This window comes from Podarcis pityusensis (assembly GCF_964106645.2).
Source record: "Podarcis pityusensis genome assembly, chromosome: 6".
Taxonomy (NCBI): domain Eukaryota; kingdom Metazoa; phylum Chordata; class Lepidosauria; order Squamata; family Lacertidae; genus Podarcis; species Podarcis pityusensis.
The window spans coordinates 69,486,345-69,505,064 of NC_138030.1; the positions used below are offsets into that span (position 1 = coordinate 69,486,345).

Genomic DNA, 18,720 nt, shown 5'->3' on the forward strand with positions numbered 1-18,720 from the left:
CACACCCATTATCCAAACCGTGGCAGTGTGAATTAACCAAATTCAGCATATCTGAATTACACCTTCTGAGTTTCCAAAATGGATTGGATATGTCTCATTTGGTGTGTATAATAGGATGCTTAAATAATCTTTAGTTAACATTTATCGATCTTAAACTCATTTGGGTTAAGTTACCTATGAATGCTGGTTGCAGAACTAGAAATTTTAGGCTTGGATAACAAGAGGACACCACACCAGATCCCAAACAATTCACCTCCAGGTGTGATTTGCTAACTTACCACAGGAGAATGTACAGTACCCAGGTTGGCAGTATGAGACATTTTGCCCGCAGATGAACCTCTGTTTAAAGAGTGTGACCTACTCACAGAAGACGGGCGAGAAAGCTGCACCAAATTCTTGGCTGAGAAAGGGCGGTTTTCGGCGCCTTGCATTTGCATAGACAAGACTGAAATGGAGCGAGGGCAGCTCACAGAACGCCTCATAGGACCTGACAACGGCGTGGGTGATACGTAAGAAGGGACTTTCTTAAGAGGCCGCTTCCAGTGCATTCTGCCTGCAAAGAGATACAACGCAGTAAATGAAAAGTGAAACACCCCTTTTTCCATTTCTCAAACCAACGTGTTTTTTGTTTTTGTTTTTAAACAGGGATTCCCAACCTCTTCACCTGTCCAGGACATTTCTGGGATCCCTCTTTTCCCTTACAGAGTCCCAGTTCTGCTTGGGTGCCTTGTCTACCCAACTCCACGCAACAAACACTGCTCCTGCTGACATGCGCCAGGCAAGAGCCAAGATGCGCTGCACTGCTGAGGAACAGCCAATCGGAGGCAGGTTTGCTCCCTTCCTGACATCCTTCCCCCTTCTTCTAACGCCCCAGTTCTTTGCCTCAGAAGTAAGCACTGAGTGGCGGGGATGGGTGAAGGAAAACCAAGAAGCCAAAGTTTCTGGTCCTTACGCAAAGAACCTCTAAAGTCTGAAATGGCTTAGGACCAGAAGACTGCCTCTTCCAACCTCCCAATCAATCCCCAGCAATATAATGATAATATATGGGCGAGGTCCTTCTCTACATCCCACCGGTTTGTGAGATACACTTGGCAGGGTTGTGCAACAGAGCCTTTTCTGCTGAGGCCCCCACAACATGGAAACTTCCTACCCTAGGAGGTTCACTTGGCCCTCTATTTACCAGTGTGCCACTGTAGACTCAAAACGTTGTTACTTGAGAAAGCTTTTGGTGTGACTAGAGCTTGAATTTCTTTGTTTACTGTCTCTTTATCGTTCTGTTTCTTTCTTTCTTTTCCCCCCCTGCTGCCTTTTGGCTGTTTCATCATTGACTGTTAGATTGGTTTTTACTGATATGAGTCACCCCGAGCGTTTCCTTAGAAATGGAAAAAAGCAAGATAGGTTTTCTAACGAAAAGACACATATAGGCAGGAAAGAGAAAGACGTGACTTTTCGTGACACTGAAAGCAGGCAGAGCTGAAACTGTGAGACTCTCAAATTATAATGGGGCTGTACTCCATAGATATTTTGAGAAGCACTACAATGATTCAGGATGCATTTTTGTGTTATACACGTGGAAAGAGGTGGGGACACAGAAGAGATAGTTGAGTAAGGGGGTAGTTCAGAAGACCTCACATTCTCAGTATCTCAGATCCATAAATGGTCCCCAGTGGCTTTTTCAGATTCAGCAACCATGTGCACACATTTTGAAAAATAATAATAATAATGCAAGCTTTCTGCAAAACTTCATTAGCTTTGTATTTATCTAACTTACTGGATCGTTCTATTAATTTTCTGTCTTCAACATCAAATGAGACATTCCTCTCTTTCTTTGCATTTTCATATTCTTTTTCGGGTTCCTCCTCCCATTCAGATAGATCACTGCTGCTTTCACAGCTACTGCCGCTGCTGTTGTTCTTGGTCTTTTTCAAGAACTGTGCACTCTCTGGCATGGAATACAAGGGCTGGAGAGAAAGATGGAGAGGTGGAAGAAAAAAAAATGTATTAACATTTCTCTCCCGCCACTTTCACTGTAACCTACTTCATTCTGGGGGGTTGGGAGCCTCTGTGACACTGCAAGGGACCAGGTCAGGACCAATACATTTTGCTTCCTGCACTGGAGAAGCAAATGGTGCTCCCTCCCCCACCCAAGCGAAGGTGCACCTGAGGCAGAAAATCTCGCAAGTGTGGCTTCCCTGCCAGTAAAAATACTTTGGTAACAAATAATGACACACAAATTCAGCTGCCTGAGACCACCACCTTTCTCTGCCTAACAATAGGGCCAGCCCCAATGGGATTGTAGCATGGAAAAGTAAATAATCTCCTATATGTGGGAACTGAATCTCTGTATTGTTCTCATATATACACACACGCACACACGCACACATACACACAGACAGAGATTTGATTTTAAAGTTTGGTAACAATTGAAAGATTCAATAAATAGACCCAAACAATACCAAGAGCACTGCAGGTCCCCCAAAACTGCCCTAAAGTTTCCCCTTTCAAAATGTCAGTGTAATATTGGTGAGAGAAAGGTAATACATGTCCACTAGACCTCTTTTAGGAAAAGGGGTTTCACATGCTTAGTTCTTTAAGCCACACTCATTCATATAATGTTTCCAATGTAGGTGCAACACAAGGTTTTATAAAGCAGGTTTGAAAATAAAATAAAACAAACCAGCCAGCCAGCACTGGGGGATAAAACCCTAAGCAATGAAAACAAGACTTGACCCAGTAAGCCTCACTGTAATCCCATATGCACACGGGATGCTATATCCAGTCAGGGTCATTTATCTTTCAAAATATGAGAGAGAGAGAGAGACAAAACAGCCACAGGAACAATTGACAAGGTCAGATAATTGTCCTCCCTCCCTCCCTCCCTCCATAAAGCAGATGCAAAACAGAACATCAGCACAAACAATCCTCTGGAAATGTATCATTTGTTGCAGGAAGACTGCCCCACTGGCCTTCGCAGCCATGGCGGTTAATCTCTTTACCAGCTGAGCTGTTGGGTTTTTATTTGCCTGTTTTCGGATGATTTCTAAGTGAAAAGTAGGTCACTCAAGATAAAAACGAGCAATTTATCTTTGCAGAGCTGTGCTGCACGTTCAGCTGAGGGTGGTGATGTACCCAGCTGTCCTTCAGAGAATCCTTAAGCCTCGGTCCTTAACCGAGTGCCCCAAAGGGGGTCATTGGGGGAGGCAAAATTAAAGGGTGACTAAGAGCCCCAGCTTTACTATTGGGACAAAAACTACCCTAAAATGTCCTAGTTATTACTAGTAGCTGCCACCACCTAGTGAATTAACAGAACTATATAGGACTTGGAGGCGAAAGAGAGAGGAAGAGAATGCACAGGGGGTAAACGAGCCACAACACTGTCAGCCTGGGAGTTTGTGTGTCTGTTATATATAATGTGCATGTGCGTTATTTGACATCCCGTTAACATGCAGTTTCTAAAAGAGATGCAATGCAAGGGAGTATATAAACATATACAGCTGGCTTAGCATAAATGTACTTCCTGTAAGAAAGTGAAAATGTGCCATCTAGAGGACATAAACAGCCAGTTCAGTGCAAAAATCAAAATAGGGAGGAAGGGAAGATGGAAGAAACATGCATGTAGTTTTTGGGTGTCTTTTGTTTTAGCAAAAGGGAAAGGAAAGTATTAGAGTCTTATTAAAATTGTTCCCCAAGGGCAGGGCACCCTCCTATCAGTCTGTGGCATTAACCTTCTTGTCTGCAGAATGGCAGTGCTATCCTGATTTTACCAGTCCCAAACTTCAGAGGTGTTTAGTGACATACCTTCGGGCCACGTGGCCGGACAGATTTGCCCATTAGCTTCTCATCGTCCAGTTCACATTGTTCCAGAAGATCCAATATGTCTTCTTCCTAAAAAAAAGGGGGTGGGTGGGGGTTAAATCTCTGGATTAATATAAAAAGCCAGAATGCACACAAAATTATGAACATGACATCTTGCCTCTCATCATTCCAAAAGGAAGGCATTATGTATTACTGTAGATTTGCTGGAGCCTAATTAGGTTGGTACAGCTAACACAGATGCCCAACTGATGCCCAAAGAATCTTCTCACACACATGCCTTTCAAGGTGGTAAGCAGAAAATTATACCAGTGGGTGTACACTAGGAGCAGGGATGATGGCACAGGGATTCCAGCACAGCTTTTCATCTGAATGCTATCAAAAAGTTCTACATGGGATGAGGGGAAACTGCAGATTTGCGATTGCTTCAAAGGACCGCTGCCAATTTTGGAGACCAGGGTGCCGGGAGATGTTTCTTCCATCTCCCAAAACGTCTCCCTGAAGCTTTCAAAGACACATCATTACACAACCCCTCTCTACTAGGAGCCATTTGAAAATGGACAGACACTGACAGAGAAGGCACATTATTGGAGATAATGCTTAGTCAATGGAATGTCCAGTTTTGGCAGATGTGTTGGAACATCTGGATGAATGGAAACTATCTCGGAGACACTTCCTCTCACACACCGGCCTTGAACGCTGTCAGTTCATTGCCATAAGCTGAAGGAAATGTGTGCTGGAGGGAACCCTACTGAAAAACTCCACCGTGCTTATGAAAAGACTTGGCACCACACAATGTCATGGAACAAAAGAGGGGTGAAGAACCTCTGGCCATCCAGGTATTCGTAGAATCATAGAATTGCAGAGTTGGGTCACCTGGTCCAACCCACTGCAATGCAGAAATCTCAACACACAGTCCCCATCCAATTTGAAACCATACCAGACCCTGCTTAGCTTTGCAAATGTACCAGCGGTTTTATTGCCGCACCACTGTTTGTCACACGACAACTCTTGCCATCCCTGACTACTGGCCATTCTGCCTGAAACCAATGGGAGTTGAGGTCCGATAACATTACCCATCCCTGGAACAGAAATGCAAGTTGGGTGAATCAGTGGTCACCTTCATTCTTTTGAGGGGGTTGTTCATCTCTCGCTGAAGTGAAGCTGCTCTACCGGCAAGGAACGTCTGAAAGGCAGCGGCTAACAAGCCCTCATATTTTTCAAGTAGCAGCTTATCGTCAGGAGGGTAAATGCGCCTACGGTTTAAACAGAAGGAGGAGGAGAAAAATTATGAAGTGTAGCCACAGTCCAACAAGGTCACCACACACTGCACTGAAATGAACAGGAGTCATGTTAGAGTGGGAAAGTGAGCTTCCATTCATACCACGGAGATGTGCGTATTAGTTTGATCCCAGAGGCTTATGTGCAAAACCTCCGGAGGTACGATTTGTTCAGTGTTCACCAGCAACATGAAGCATACACTGGTGGGGACTAATTCTAGTCCAATTACTCTATGTGTGGTTTAACAGGGGTGCGGGTAGGTGTTACGAGCTATAAAAAGCAAAGAAAAAAAATGGGACAGTGCTAGATCTTCTATGGATAGAGAGAAAGGTTTGAAACGCTGAATACTCACTGAAATGTCAACTTCAGATATGCGCGAGGCATGAAACATTAACAAAATATTGCATTCATAATTCAGAAGTGTCAAGGCTGAGTTTAAGGGGCAGGGGGTGCTGCAAAAAGGAGTGGGAGATCCCATTGCTATCCTTGAAAAACAATAATCAATCCTGAGCCATCTCTTGCTTTCTATAAGGCTGGAAGAAGGGAGTGCCAGCCACCCCTCTTGCCTTGTCTACCACCTGTGCGCTATACCATCCAACAGCCCAAGACTGCCATAGACAGCTGGGGATGTCAGAGGAGCAGAATTCATCCAGACTCTCTTTATTTGGGGGCAGGGGCTTGTTGTTGTTCACAAAACTCTTGAAAGAACAATGGCCCCCATATAAATAAATGTACAAATTATTATTATTATTATTATTATTATTATTATTATTATTAATTATACCCCGCCCATCTAGCTGGGTTTGCCACCACCCTGGGCGGCTTCCAACTGAATATTAAAAACAATACAGCATCAGACATTAAAAGCTTCGCTAAAGAGGGCTGCCTTCAGTTGTCTTTTAAAAGTAAAATAGTTGTTTATTGCCTTGACATCTGCTGGGAGGGCGTTCCACAGGGCAGGTGCCACCACCGAGAAGGCCCTCTGCCTGGTTCCCTGTAACCTTACTTCTCGCAATGAGGGAACTGCCAGAAGGCCCTCTGCGCTGGATCTCAGTGTCCGGGCTGAACGATGGGGGTGGAGACGCTTCTTCAGGTATACTGGACCGAGGCCGTTTAGGGCTTTAAAGGTCAGCACCAACACTTTGAATTGTGCTCAGAAACGTACTGGGAGCCAATGCAGATCTCTCAGAACCGGTGTTATGTGGTCCCGGCGGACAAAGGACTACAGGAATCCTGTGGACCCACCGTTGAAGTGCCCATGTCTACTGGACATTTCATTGTCCTAAATGAGCAGAGGAAGCACCCAAGGATGCTCAACACCTCCCTGTGGCTGTGCGTTTCAAGGCAAGACTGACTACAGGGCAAGTTTCAGCTTTGGGGCGGAGGCCATGCAGGTTCAATCCCTGCCAACTTTACTTAAAAGATCCAGGTAAGATGATAAAGAAGATTCTTTGGGAGAAATCCTTGAGAGTGGCAGGCCAGTTGGAGTAAAAAAATAATGGGCTAGATGGATAAATATTCTGTCTTGGTGCAAGTCAACTTCCTATGTACCTATGATTGGAAAGCTGCCTTTCAAGGGCGGTTGTCCACCAATACCAATCTTCTGACTGTAAAAAGCTCCTGATAAGCTATCCAGGCAAGCTAGGGGTCTCTGGAATACAGTTTGAAACTGGACTGGGAAAGGCTGCTGCCTCTTCTGTGATTTACAGATCCAATCCTAAGCACGACTGGGAATAAGCTCTATTAAAACACACCTTACTTCATCAGGTACACTATCATTTAATAGCAAAGCATAACATGATCTGTCCCATTTAAAAAAATCCGTAATATTTTGCTTTCATAATTCAACCCTATTGTTCTGAGTTTGCAAAGAAAAGAAAAGAAAAGAAAAGAAAAGAAAAGAAAAGAAAAGAAAGAAATATATTCAGGGACAGAAATCACCAGAGTACCCAATGGATGTTTTCACTGTAGTTTCTGGAAATAAGTAATTTTATATTTCACAGTCAATTAGAGTGGTAATCCAGGGTCTTATGTTTGTGTTAGTTAGTTAGTTAGTTAGTTAGTTAGTTAGTTAGTTATTGCAGGTCTTTTTCTGTCCACCTATCAAGTTCCTAACAAAGTTTACGAAAAGACAATTTAAAAGAATCATAATGTAAATGCCAAAACAAAAGCAAACCTGACTGACATTATTTGCTGAGTATTATAAACTAGCAGTTCAATAAAACAATAACCTTTTCATCTCTAAGGCTGGGGGTGCAGGCTTCCTGAATTCAATAGTTTGCAAATATGGAACCAGCCATGGCAGCGCATGGTTCCTTCCTCGCCCTCCTCCCTAACCCGCAGCAAATTCCCCCATGCTTCTTATTACTTTTGATCATAGCTGTAGAATAATATACGCACTCTCAATAATTACGGTCGATAACCTCTCATCTTGACCAAGATTTAAAACCAGGGCAGGCGGGCAGAGAAAGAAATTCACCCTGGACAAAGGAAGGACAAGAAATGTCTGTCTCCCAGGTCACCTCCCGATTCTGTCAAATTGCAGTTTGTGGCGAAACAGTGTTACACCTGCCCTCTGCACCAGATGTAAATCTTCCTGCTGGTGGTAAATATTTTTAAACTCAATAACTGGCAGCACTTCCTAGTCATATCCATGCCATCCCTTTCAGCCACTGACAGAAAAGCACCTTTGCACAAATGGGATTGAGGCACCACGCTCACCTGCTACAAAGCAACGGTACCCAAGATTTATTCCTGATAGGAAGCCCAGATGACATAGCTACCTGTAATTCCCCATGTGCCTGTTTTCATGCTCTTCTTTAGAGATCTGCTTGCGCACTTGTGCCAGTCTCTCCTTCTGAAAATCAAGAACATTTAAGAAATGATCAAACATGTTCCTTGAGGAAGGGAAGAAAACAGAGGCTTGCTTATTCATTTATTTGAGAAAAGCAATCTACCAGTTCCTCTCTCCTCCTTTCCAGGGAACGGCGCTGTTTCTCCCAGTCAGAAGACACCGGCGACAGCCTTTTCATGGAGCCTTGGCCATAAAGCCTCTTCTGAGCTTCTGCTTTCTGCTTGGCTAGGTTTTTTCTTTTATCGCTTGTCCTGAAACAGAAAAGCACAGCGATGAAAGAGAAGCAATGTATCCAGTGTGGTGTAGTGGGTAAGAGCAGTAGACTCGTAATCTGGTGAACCAGGTTCGCATCTCCGCTCCTCCACATGCAGCTGCTGGGTGACCTTGGGCTAGTCACGCTTCTCTGAAGTCTCTCAGCCCCACTCACCTCACAGAGTGTTTGTTGTGGGGGAGGAAGGGAAAGGAGATTGTCAGCCGCTTTGAGACTCCTTAGGGTAGTGATAAAGCGGGATATCAAATCCAAACTCTTCTTCTTCTTCCATCAAAGAGGGGTGCCATCTGGTCTCACCTTCTCCTAGGCCTTTAAAACAGTTTGGTGCATAGGAGCCACTGGGCAAAAAAAATCATGGCACAGGGGCCTGTCGGTGAGTTTGCAGTGGCAACGCACCTGCTGGGAGGTGAGGGAAGTGTCTTCCCCTCCCCCCACCCGACATCCACAGTCACCATCACCGTCAGGGATGGTTCAAGGTTTCAGAGGCCTCTGAGAAAGGTGTCCTCCATGAGCTTCCTCAGAGCAGGGAAGGTTCCTTTCCTCAACTCCCATTGCCTGAGAAATGAAGAGCGGAGGCACTGGCAGCTGTACCAAGGAACTGACTGGCAGTGTGAGCAGAAGCTGACTGCCCTCCCTTTCAATAGCAGCTGCTCTTCGCTGCTTGCCTGCACACTCTCATAAATAATAATAGTAATAATAATAATTCTATTATTTGTGTTATGTATTCAGTGGTCTTGGTTTGCCTGACCTTGAGTCTGGACTAAGGATTCTGAGCTCCTGTGTTCTGATTCGATACATGATATCCAATCACAGAACATTTCAAGATTTGGGCCTCTGCCATTGGCCCTTAAACTCCAAGTGATGATTCGCAGTTTGGAAGTTTAGACTGCCAATCACGTTGGGAGTGGGAGTGGCCCAGGTCTTCAGAAATGTATATAAGCAGTTGCTATGTCTCTGTTGTTCAGTTATGTAGTTCAATAAAGGTCCTTGCTGTTATCACTATGTCTTGTCTTGTGGGAACCCACCCACACTTCAATTTGTACCCCACCCATCTGGCTGGGTTGCCCCAGCCACTCTGGGCGGCTTCCAAAGAAATATAAAAGCATAATAAAACATCAAATATTAAAAACTTCCCTATAGTGGGCTGCCTTCAGAAGTCTTCTAAAAGGTGCACCGTTATTTATCTCCTTAACATCTGATAGAAGGGCGCTCCACAGGGTGGGTTCCACTACCGAGAAGGCCCTCTGCCTGATTCCCTGTAACTTCACTTCTTGCAATGAGGGAACCGCCAGAAGGCTCTCAGCGCTGGACCTCTGTGCCTGGGCCGAACAGTGGGGGTGGAGACACTCTTTCAAGTATACAGGGTCAAGGCTGTTTAGGGCTTTAAAGGTCAGCACCAACACTTTGAATTGTCGGCCACATGTTCTGGTGTTCCCAAGAGCTCAGATACATACTGGAAGATTGCTGGGACAGCCAGAAAAGGCAGGCCGCCATCCAAGAAAGTGGGAAGGACACTGAGGATCAGCTGCAGGCCAGGAGAATGCAGGGCGGGGGGCGGGGGAAGCAATGGCGTTTATCTACGTGCCCTTGGGGATGAACAGGCAAGCAGCCAGCAGCAGTGGCAGGAATAGAAGCTGCCACTTCAGCCCATCTCCTCTGTGAACGGCAGTTCAGGAAAAGGCGGAGGAAGGTGTTCAGGGCCAGGTACAGGGAAAGGAGCTTAACTGGAAGAGGAGAATTTAAAGGCATGGGATTGGAAAGCTTCGTTTGAGGAATGTAAAAGCTAGAGTCAGCAGAACGGATCTTGGAACGGGAATGTGTTTGCCTTTTTCTATTTTGCGGTGGCATTTTATCAAGTTGTGGTATTTTATTGCATCTTTATTACAACAACTTAAAAAATAATAACCACACAAGAAATCGATTCATGCCAGAAGGAAAATAAAAAAGAAAGCTAACTACCGGTACATTTCTGCTCCGATTCTCCGATTCCCAATCATTCCGATTGCCAATCATTCAGATATATATATATATATATATAAAACCAAATAAATAATCCACACCAATGAGGACAGCGAAGGAAATGCATCACATGGGGGGAGGCACCCATAAAACATTTACAGCTGAAAGCATTCTAAAAAGTAGGATGGAAAACTGCAAAAACTTTCCTCTCGTTTGCAGTTTTCTCTCATTTATTAATTGCTCCCTCTCAGACTGCCATAGCACTGAGCTAACCCAACAGAATGTGCACGTCTGAAGGAATTTGGATTTCAAACGGCACCAGAAAGCTTCTGTTAAATGAAGTTGTTAGAGGTCTCAATAAACAGCCAAAGATCACAAAATTGAAATGAATAAAAGAAAAGAATGAAGACAAATTCATATTACTATAGCTAAAAAGAAAGAAAGGGGGAGATGCAATTTGTCAAAGGTCCGTAGTATTGTGTGCCAAGGAAGCAGAATTTGGGAGATAAGGTATGCTCCCTTTGATGACAGGAAAAGAGCAAGGCTTTTCCTTTACCATCTTTATGGTCACTATACTCCCTCTCATGACTTAACTTAGCCCCAACATGAGATCTTCCTACTGTGGGTAGCAAATTTAAATCAGAGTGCTGTCTGAAGACATTGCCTGGGCCTTCTACAGCTCCCACATCAAAAAAAAAAATTAACTAACATATCTTCTGATGAGGGAACGAAGTTAAATTTGGCTCAGAAGAATTTAACATAAACCACAAGTTTCCTATGAAGCATTTACAATGACTTTGGTACATCATGATGTAAATGTATCTCTATTGCCTCCCCCTTCAAAAAAACAAACAAACCACTAACAAAAAGAACAACAGGGGAAATGAAATTTTACCTTATATTGAGTAGCTTTAATGCATTCAGCAGGACACCTTTTTTCACATCATAGTCTATTTTTTGGTCAGTACCAAAGCTCGGGGCTCGGTTAATCTGAAAAAATTAAAGACGACAGAACATCTCCAGGAATGTCTTAATCCACAAAATAACCGAGAGACATAACACTGGGGCCCAGCTTTCAAATGCCAAACACCCACACTCTCAAGCATTATTCCAAACTATTTGGAAATAATTGGGGGGTGCATGCGTGCAGGCCCCAACATCCCCAACCCCCTCCCCCAGCTTCACCTCCAAGGTCTGAATGGAGATTCTTCATGTGTTCACCAAAAACACACTTTGAATCATCCCCAGGAGTGCAAACACTGAGGAACCAAATTTCTTGATTATTGAGGGTTCTTAGCCCATGGATAATGCCTTCCTGCTTGACTTGAGAAGTTCACTGTCTTGGCATCACTGCGAAGAGGGCCCTGTCTCTTGTGTCTGTCCGCCCAGGGCATCAGAAGATTATCAGGGTAGGTTTGGATAGATCTGAACTGTGTCATTCAAACTGTCAGGAACATTGAAGTCAAAAGGGACGCCTTCAGTTTTTTGTGTGGAAACCATTAAAAAAACAAAAAGGTAAAGGACCCCTAGACGGTTAAGCTCAGTCAAAGGCAACTATGGGGTTGTGGCGCTCATCTCTGCTTTCAGGCCGAGGGAGCTGGTGTTTTCCACAGACAGCTTTCCGGGTCATGTGGCCAGCATGACTAAACCACTTCTGGTGCAACAGAACACCATGACAGAAACCAGAGCGCACGGAAACGCCATTTACCTTTCCACCACAGCAGCATCTATTTACAGTGGTACCTCGCAAGACGAATGCCTCACAAGACGAAAAACTTGCAAGACGAAAGAGTTTTTCGTTTCTTGAGTTGCTTCGCAAGACGAATTTCCCTATGGGCTTGCTTCACAAGGCGAAAAACGAAAACGTCTTGCAAGTTTGTTTCCTTTTCAAAGCATTCCTATGGGAAACTGTGCTTCGCAACATGAAAAATTCGCAAGACGAAAAAACTCGCAGAACGAATTAATTTCGTCTTGCGAGGCACCACTGTATCTACTTGCACTGGTGTGCTTTTGAATGGCTAAGTAAGCAGGAGCTAGGACAGAGCAACGGGAGCTCACCCTGTCACAGATTCAAACTGCCGACCTTCTGATCGGCAAGCCCAAGAGGCTCAGTAGTTTAGACCACAGCGCCACCTGCGTGGAAACCAGTGCATATGATGTAATATTAGGACTGTAGGTTTAACTTTTCCAGCTTCAGTTAACAGTGTGGCAGCTGCATTCCAGAGCAACAGAAGCTTTCAAACCTGAGTGGAGCATGTTAACAATCCCACTGGGACATGACTATCACATACATTATAAGCTTCTTGAAGAAAGGACGTGTGAATGGTGGACGCAGATGAGCACTCCTAGCCACTGCTTCCCCTTGTCCATCTAGGATCAAGGCTGTGTCTAGAATCTGCTTCCAACCTGCCATGTTCATCATCCAGTTTTCAGCTGCACACTCTTCCTTCTCTTGCCCTTCCCCTCCTCTGTCTTCTTCCTCTCTGGACTCGCCATTTTGCATATCTTCGACTTTTGCATATCCTCCTTTGACGGCACACCATATCATTCTCTTCAATCTAGTCCTGTGCAAGCCAGCTAGGACAATTTATTGTGTTGACAAGGGCATTCTCTCTCCCACTTACAAGCAAAAGATGTCATGCAACCACTGCTCTCGCGAGGAAGCTCTAGACAGTGTAAACTGGAAGACCGGTTCGTTGATTTCATGTAGGACATTTCTGTCCCACTCTTATGTACTACACAGTGTTTGCATAAAACATTGCGGCCGATAAAAAATACAAAAATAAAAACGCTTGAACCACAGTTCAGTTCAGAAACAACGGGGAGTCTGAAGAGGCATGTTGAGATGCATTCAACATGGAAACAAAAGGACTGTGTATCTGAAGAAATGCAGCTATTGATGTATTAGGCAATGTATGTATTACCATCTTTAAACTGAGTTTTCTCATTTCGGATCAAAGGTGGTTTTGGGGTAAATGCATCAAAACACAGTATTTCATAAGGAACTACAGGATAGACACGGAAGGTGACTAATGTGTGAAAACTGCTTCCCAAGCCAGTGGTTAATAAAATTAGTTAATAGAAATAAGCTAGCTAATAAAATGAATGTTCCAGATGAGACACTATTGCTCTGCTTGCAGGATAATCTTCCATGTTTCTTCCACTAGATGGTGCAAGCACTTCCATCTTTAAAACAAGACACAAGGCCAGGACAAAGAGGGAGCAAATATTTGACTTGTCTACACTTGCTCCCTCTGAACGTGAGGGATGTTTCTTGAAAAGGGAGTTCCCGAGCATTGATAAAACCCATTCATATTTTAAATCACCACCTCTTTTGAGCTCTTTTGTGCACTGTGAAAAAGCTCTCTTCCAGGAAGACCTTCTATGATTAGTTCTACTGGGTATATGCTGGCTTTGAGACACGGCCAGCCTTTGGAGAACGTAAGAAGATCCACCTAGTCCAGCATCCAAACAGATGAGAATGATGGAGAGCCTGGAGGAACAGCCCTCTGCACTCTTCTCCTGCTCTCTGCTCCCAGCAAATAAAATGCAGGGCTGCCAAAAGCCATCCATTATAATATGGGTTAGCTTTGCTCAATGACCTGGCTGTTTTTGCACATGGTTCAGAGATTTCGCATTGCATCCTTTTTGTAACACTTACAAACTGTTAAGAATGTCTGGTCTCTAATGGAGCAGACCAACGGCCCATCTATTTTTTTTTATTTTTGGTAATTTTTATTACATTTTTCTGTTAAAATATCAATGACTTCCCTTCTTCTCTTTCCATGGTTCATTTTGAATATCATAAATCCCTGCATATTTTACATAAACTAAACCATTCAGCATTCCATCGAAACTTATTTACACCGCTGAATTAATCTTAATGCTGCCAACATTTTCAAGTGTACACAATTTCCCCCCATATATTCAATAAGCATTTTCCATTCTTCTCTAAACGTGTGTTCTCCTAGTTCTCTTATTCTATATGTTAAGTCTGCAAGCAGTGCATATTCCATCAGCTGAAGTTGCCATTCTTCTTTAGTTGGGACCTTGCTCAGTTTTCCATTTTTGGGCTAACAAAACACAGGCCACAGTAGTGGCATACGTAAATAACCTTTTTTGACACCTGGGAATTTCTGTCTGAATTATCACCTGACAAAAAGGACACTGGTTTTTTGGAAACGTACTTTTAAACATTTTTCTCCAATTCATTTTGAATTATTTCCCAATACTCTTTACCATTTTACAGGTCTACCACATATGAAAGAACATTCCCTCAACCTCATTGCATCTCCAGACCAATGGTTCATCTAGTCCAGCACAATGATCTCACTGTGGCCAACCAAAGCAAGACCTGAGTGCAGCAGAGCTTTCTCCAAATGTGATTCCTAGCAACTGGTGTTCTACAGTGGAGGTAGAACATAGCCATCATGGCTAGTGGCTGATGATAGTCTTCTCCTCCATGTCTAAGGTAAAGGGTAAAGGGACCCCTGACCATTAGGTCCAGTCGTGGCCGACTCTGGGGTTGCAGCGCTCATTGGCCGAGGGAGCTGGCGTACAGCTTCCGGGTCATGTGGCCAGAATGACTAAGCCGCTTCTGGTGAACCAGAGCAGCGCATGGAAATGCCGTTTACCTTCCCACCAGAGTGGTACCTATTTATCTACTTGCACTTTGAGGTGCTTTCGAACTGCTAGATTGACAGGAGCAGGGACCGAGCAACGGGAGCTCACCCCATCACGGGGATTCGAACCGCCGACCTTCTGATCTTGTCTTATTATTGTTATTATTTTAAAGCAGCTTACCTCTAGGAGCCATGGCTTGAGTTTTCTGTCCAGCAGGATATCAAACCCCAGAACTTCAAAGCAAACACTGTCACTTCCTGGAGACTGTCCTGGCCTACACATACGGTAAGCGTGAAGGACATGGGGCTCTGCTACTATGAGTGTCTTCACCACTAGTTCCTGGGGGATTGTGCAGAGAAGAGAGAGAGGGGGAAAGCAGCATCGTTATTTATCTAGGTGTTATTTTGTTTCATTTTAGATCACCAAAAGGCATTAAGCAATACACATTCAAATACAAGAGACAAGACTGACTGTGCAGAATTAAGGAATCTAATCAACAGCTGGTTTCACTCTAAATCACAAGGGCACATAAACAAACTGAATTTCGTTTAATGCGTTTGTCACTCGGCTGAAACAATCTGATTCTTGTGTCAATTTCCCAGCCTCAAGCCTTGAAAGAAGGCTTTGCATGAAACAGCATCTTTTGCACTCTGCCAAACAATTTAGCTATATAAAAATGTGCATCCAAAGAAGAACCTGCAATGAGTCAAAAACCAGATTGCGTCCCAGTCCAAGTCAAGAAGTGAGGAGCACTCGTAACAGGCCAACATAAACATCGAAAACAGCTATTGCATTATTAGTTTTCTCTTACTGAAATATCATTCCAGAATTTGGAAACGTCAAGGTGATTTGTTTGCAGAAACTCAGTAAACCACTTTATAGAGCGCTTACTGCCTTTATCTTCTGTTTCGTCCCGCTCAAAACGCTCATTATGCTTATTCACAGAGTAGTTGGTCAGGTGCATAAACAGCTGGCTCTGAAAGGAAGGGAAGATAGGAAAGGGTCGCTACTGAGCTACAGGTACAAAGACAGTTCACAGACATTAATCTGAGGTAAGCCTTTCTCTGGGTACCGCCACCAACTGACATGCCACAGGTGGCTACTGGGAAAAGATCCTTCTCACTCTTAGCCCTCCAGCTCTCTCCAAAGTTGCGTGTTGCTTGTCTCCTTTGGGTTCCATCTGGTGACAGGAAAACACCATTTTATTTTTATTCCAGGCCTTTTAAGATCATTTCTACAGTCATATGATGGTCCTTAGGAGGGTGTCCCAAGGACCGTACTTACTTATTAATGCCAGTTATATCCCACAGGAGGCCAAGGTTGTGTAATTAATACCCCCCCTCATATTATCCTCACATCGGCCCTGTTAGCAGGGCTATTTTCTAGCTGGAACTCTCTGGAAACTCAGTTCCGGTAGCTCATATGTAGGCTCTACTGCCATTCAAAGAGTATGAGGGAGGTGTTCGTTGCGAGTTCTGGCACCTCTTTCTCTAGAACAATAGCACTGCCTGTTAGGTTAGAATCAGAGTTCATGACTGGAACAAGGTCACTTGGTGAATTTCATGGGTCGGCTGGGAATTTGAATTCTGGTCGCCCGGGTCCAAGTCCATTGTCCTGATCACTACACCATACTTGCTTTCCATAGGAAGATTTCCCTCTAAGAGGGTGGAGTGAGAGCTCCGACCACAAAGAGGGACACTCAGTGTCTGGCACCTCTTCCCTGCCACTGCAAAAACATCTGTGTCCCTTGTCCTACTGATGTTCAAACTCCCCCAAAGGGCGCAACGTCAGGAGTGGGCCAAGGAATGGGGTAGATCTGAAGGATCCCACACCTTCCTGGTCACCAGACACACACTAAATTAAGGAGAAAACTATGCTGACCTAGGAGGTATCATAGTTATTTCTTTCCCACAGTTCCAAGTGAAAGGAAAATTGGGTTGTTGGTTTTTTTAAAAGCAGAAAATGATTAAATACAAGATGGCTGCTGCATCCTCACTTCCAGCCTAGAAGTGTACTAGATGAGGCAGCTCAGGTGAGCATTTGGTTCTCCTTCACCCCCAACACACATTAGGACTGCAGCCCTAATCTTTGAAATCCTCAGTAAATCTGCTGCCTCATCATTTTAAGCTTAGCAGCTGCACTTCAACATTTACTGATAATGAAAGCCGCTCAGAAAACATTGCTATTGGGATAGCAACAAGAAAATGAGGCAAGGCCTTTCCACTGCAAGATCCAAGTATGTAGCTTAACGGTCCTTTCTCAAGGCACAATTTGTATTTTCTGTATCATTGCAACTATCCCAAGGCCAGAGAGATGTCAACAACATAGGATTCTCTTGTTCTGGAGTTTCCATGGCAGTGGGAACATCTGGAACTTCTTCCAAGGACAAGTGTCTTTTCCAGTTTGATATTCTCTCTCTGAATTTACAGCCACGCGTGTGAAAAGCTAGAGCTGAAGGTCACGACACACTCATGTTGTCCACGGACTGGAAAAAGGCTTGAAGGGGAGAGTCTGTTCTACTTGCATGGTTCCAAGTCACAGTAGAGATCACACATCCAGAGAAAGCTCCCCACCTCCCACTTCAGACCTTCCCAGTACATAGATGGGGGGCAAGCAGGGATGGTTAGGGGGTGGAATCCACAGGCATAGCCTTGTTTCCACACACAACAAAATGTTAAACGTGTGATCCTGAAGGAACATGTGAACAGCGTTTTCCGAGTCTGTATCTTATTAGCTAGCTGATGTGCATCACAGGCTCCAACACAAGGTGGCCCAGCTGAACAAGGACTAGAATTTGCCTAACTAAATTGTGCACTGTTTTTTGCTCAAAATTTCATTTCCTTTTCCTCTTCTGGCACCTAAACTATTTTGTGCTGCACTCAGAAGTGTTTTGTTTGATCCTAAGAACCACTTACCAGATTTGAATCATTGGGGGGATGATACAGCTCTGTACCCATCCTCACTAGCCCGTCATGATATAAAAATATTTTTAAGGGGTCACAGGAAGTCACCAGAATGTACACTCTTAGATCAAATTTGTAGCCTTCAATAAGAAAGGGCTTGTCAAGATATTCCTGGACTATGAGGTGTTCCTGAGAATGAAGCTTCTCTGCATTTCTTGTGAGGGAGATCCTGGTTAAAAGGCACAAAGATAAGTTTTAAACACAGAAAGTTAAGTAAACCCTCAGAAATACAATTACAGCTCTGACAGATCATATGACCCCATCAGTTCAGAAACTGAGGTTTGTAACTTGCTATAACAAGACATCAACTTGGTGCTCTCCAGATGTTGTAGTCCGGTAACATCTAGAGGGCACTAGGCTAGCAAGGGGTGTCTAAGGCCATACATAACTAACAACAACAACAACTTATTTATATGCTGCCCATCTGACTGGGTTACCCCAGCCACTCTGGGCTGCTTCCAAGAAATTAAAACACAATACGACAAACACAAAACTTCCCTATAGAGGGCTGCCTTCAGGTGTCTTCTAAAAGCCAGATAGTTCTTTATCTCCTTGACATCTGATGGGAGGGAGTTCAACAGGGCAGGTGCCATTACTGAGAAGGCCCTCAACCTGGTTCCCTGTAACCTCACTTCTCTCAGTGAGAGACGCTCCTTCGAGTATACAGGGCCAAAGCCGTACAGGGATTTAAAGGCCAGCACTAATACTCTGAATTGTCAGCCACATGTTCTGGTGTTCCCAAGAGCTCAGATAAGTCCCCTTGCTTTTGAAGCCTGGTTTTAAACTAAAAAAATGCAAAATGATCTCCAACACATTTAGGACCAAGGGTGCTATGGTGATCCCTTCATGCGTGGCTTCATTGTCACCACTGGAGATTGTGCTCATTGACTGAAGTAAAATCAGCAAGTTAAGGAATTAAATCAGCTTTTTAAGTCATAAGGTTCTCCAGAGAGTCT

General features: G+C 44.1%; 1 protein-coding gene across 4 annotated transcripts in view; it reads right to left on the reverse strand.

Annotated features, from left to right (window-relative positions):
* Positions 1-18,720, reverse strand: part of TTLL7 (tubulin tyrosine ligase like 7) — a 76,030-nt gene that overhangs the window by 22,673 nt on the left and 34,637 nt on the right. For 3 of the 4 annotated variants that reach the window (XM_081008593.1, XM_081008594.1, XM_081008596.1), the window contains 10 exons: positions 17,717-17,933; positions 15,613-15,777; positions 14,982-15,140; positions 11,074-11,168; positions 8,052-8,199; positions 7,878-7,951; positions 4,934-5,069; positions 3,799-3,885; positions 1,772-1,961; positions 279-553 (listed from right to left, as the gene is read on the reverse strand). In XM_081008593.1, coding sequence (XP_080864719.1) covers positions 279-553; positions 1,772-1,961; positions 3,799-3,885; positions 4,934-5,069; positions 7,878-7,951; positions 8,052-8,199; positions 11,074-11,168; positions 14,982-15,140; positions 15,613-15,777; positions 17,717-17,933 — 1,546 coding nt within the window. The remainder of the gene's footprint in view (positions 1-278; positions 554-1,771; positions 1,962-3,798; positions 3,886-4,933; positions 5,070-7,877; positions 7,952-8,051; positions 8,200-11,073; positions 11,169-14,981; positions 15,141-15,612; positions 15,778-17,716; positions 17,934-18,720) is intronic. The other variant, XM_081008595.1, reaches the window with a different exon arrangement.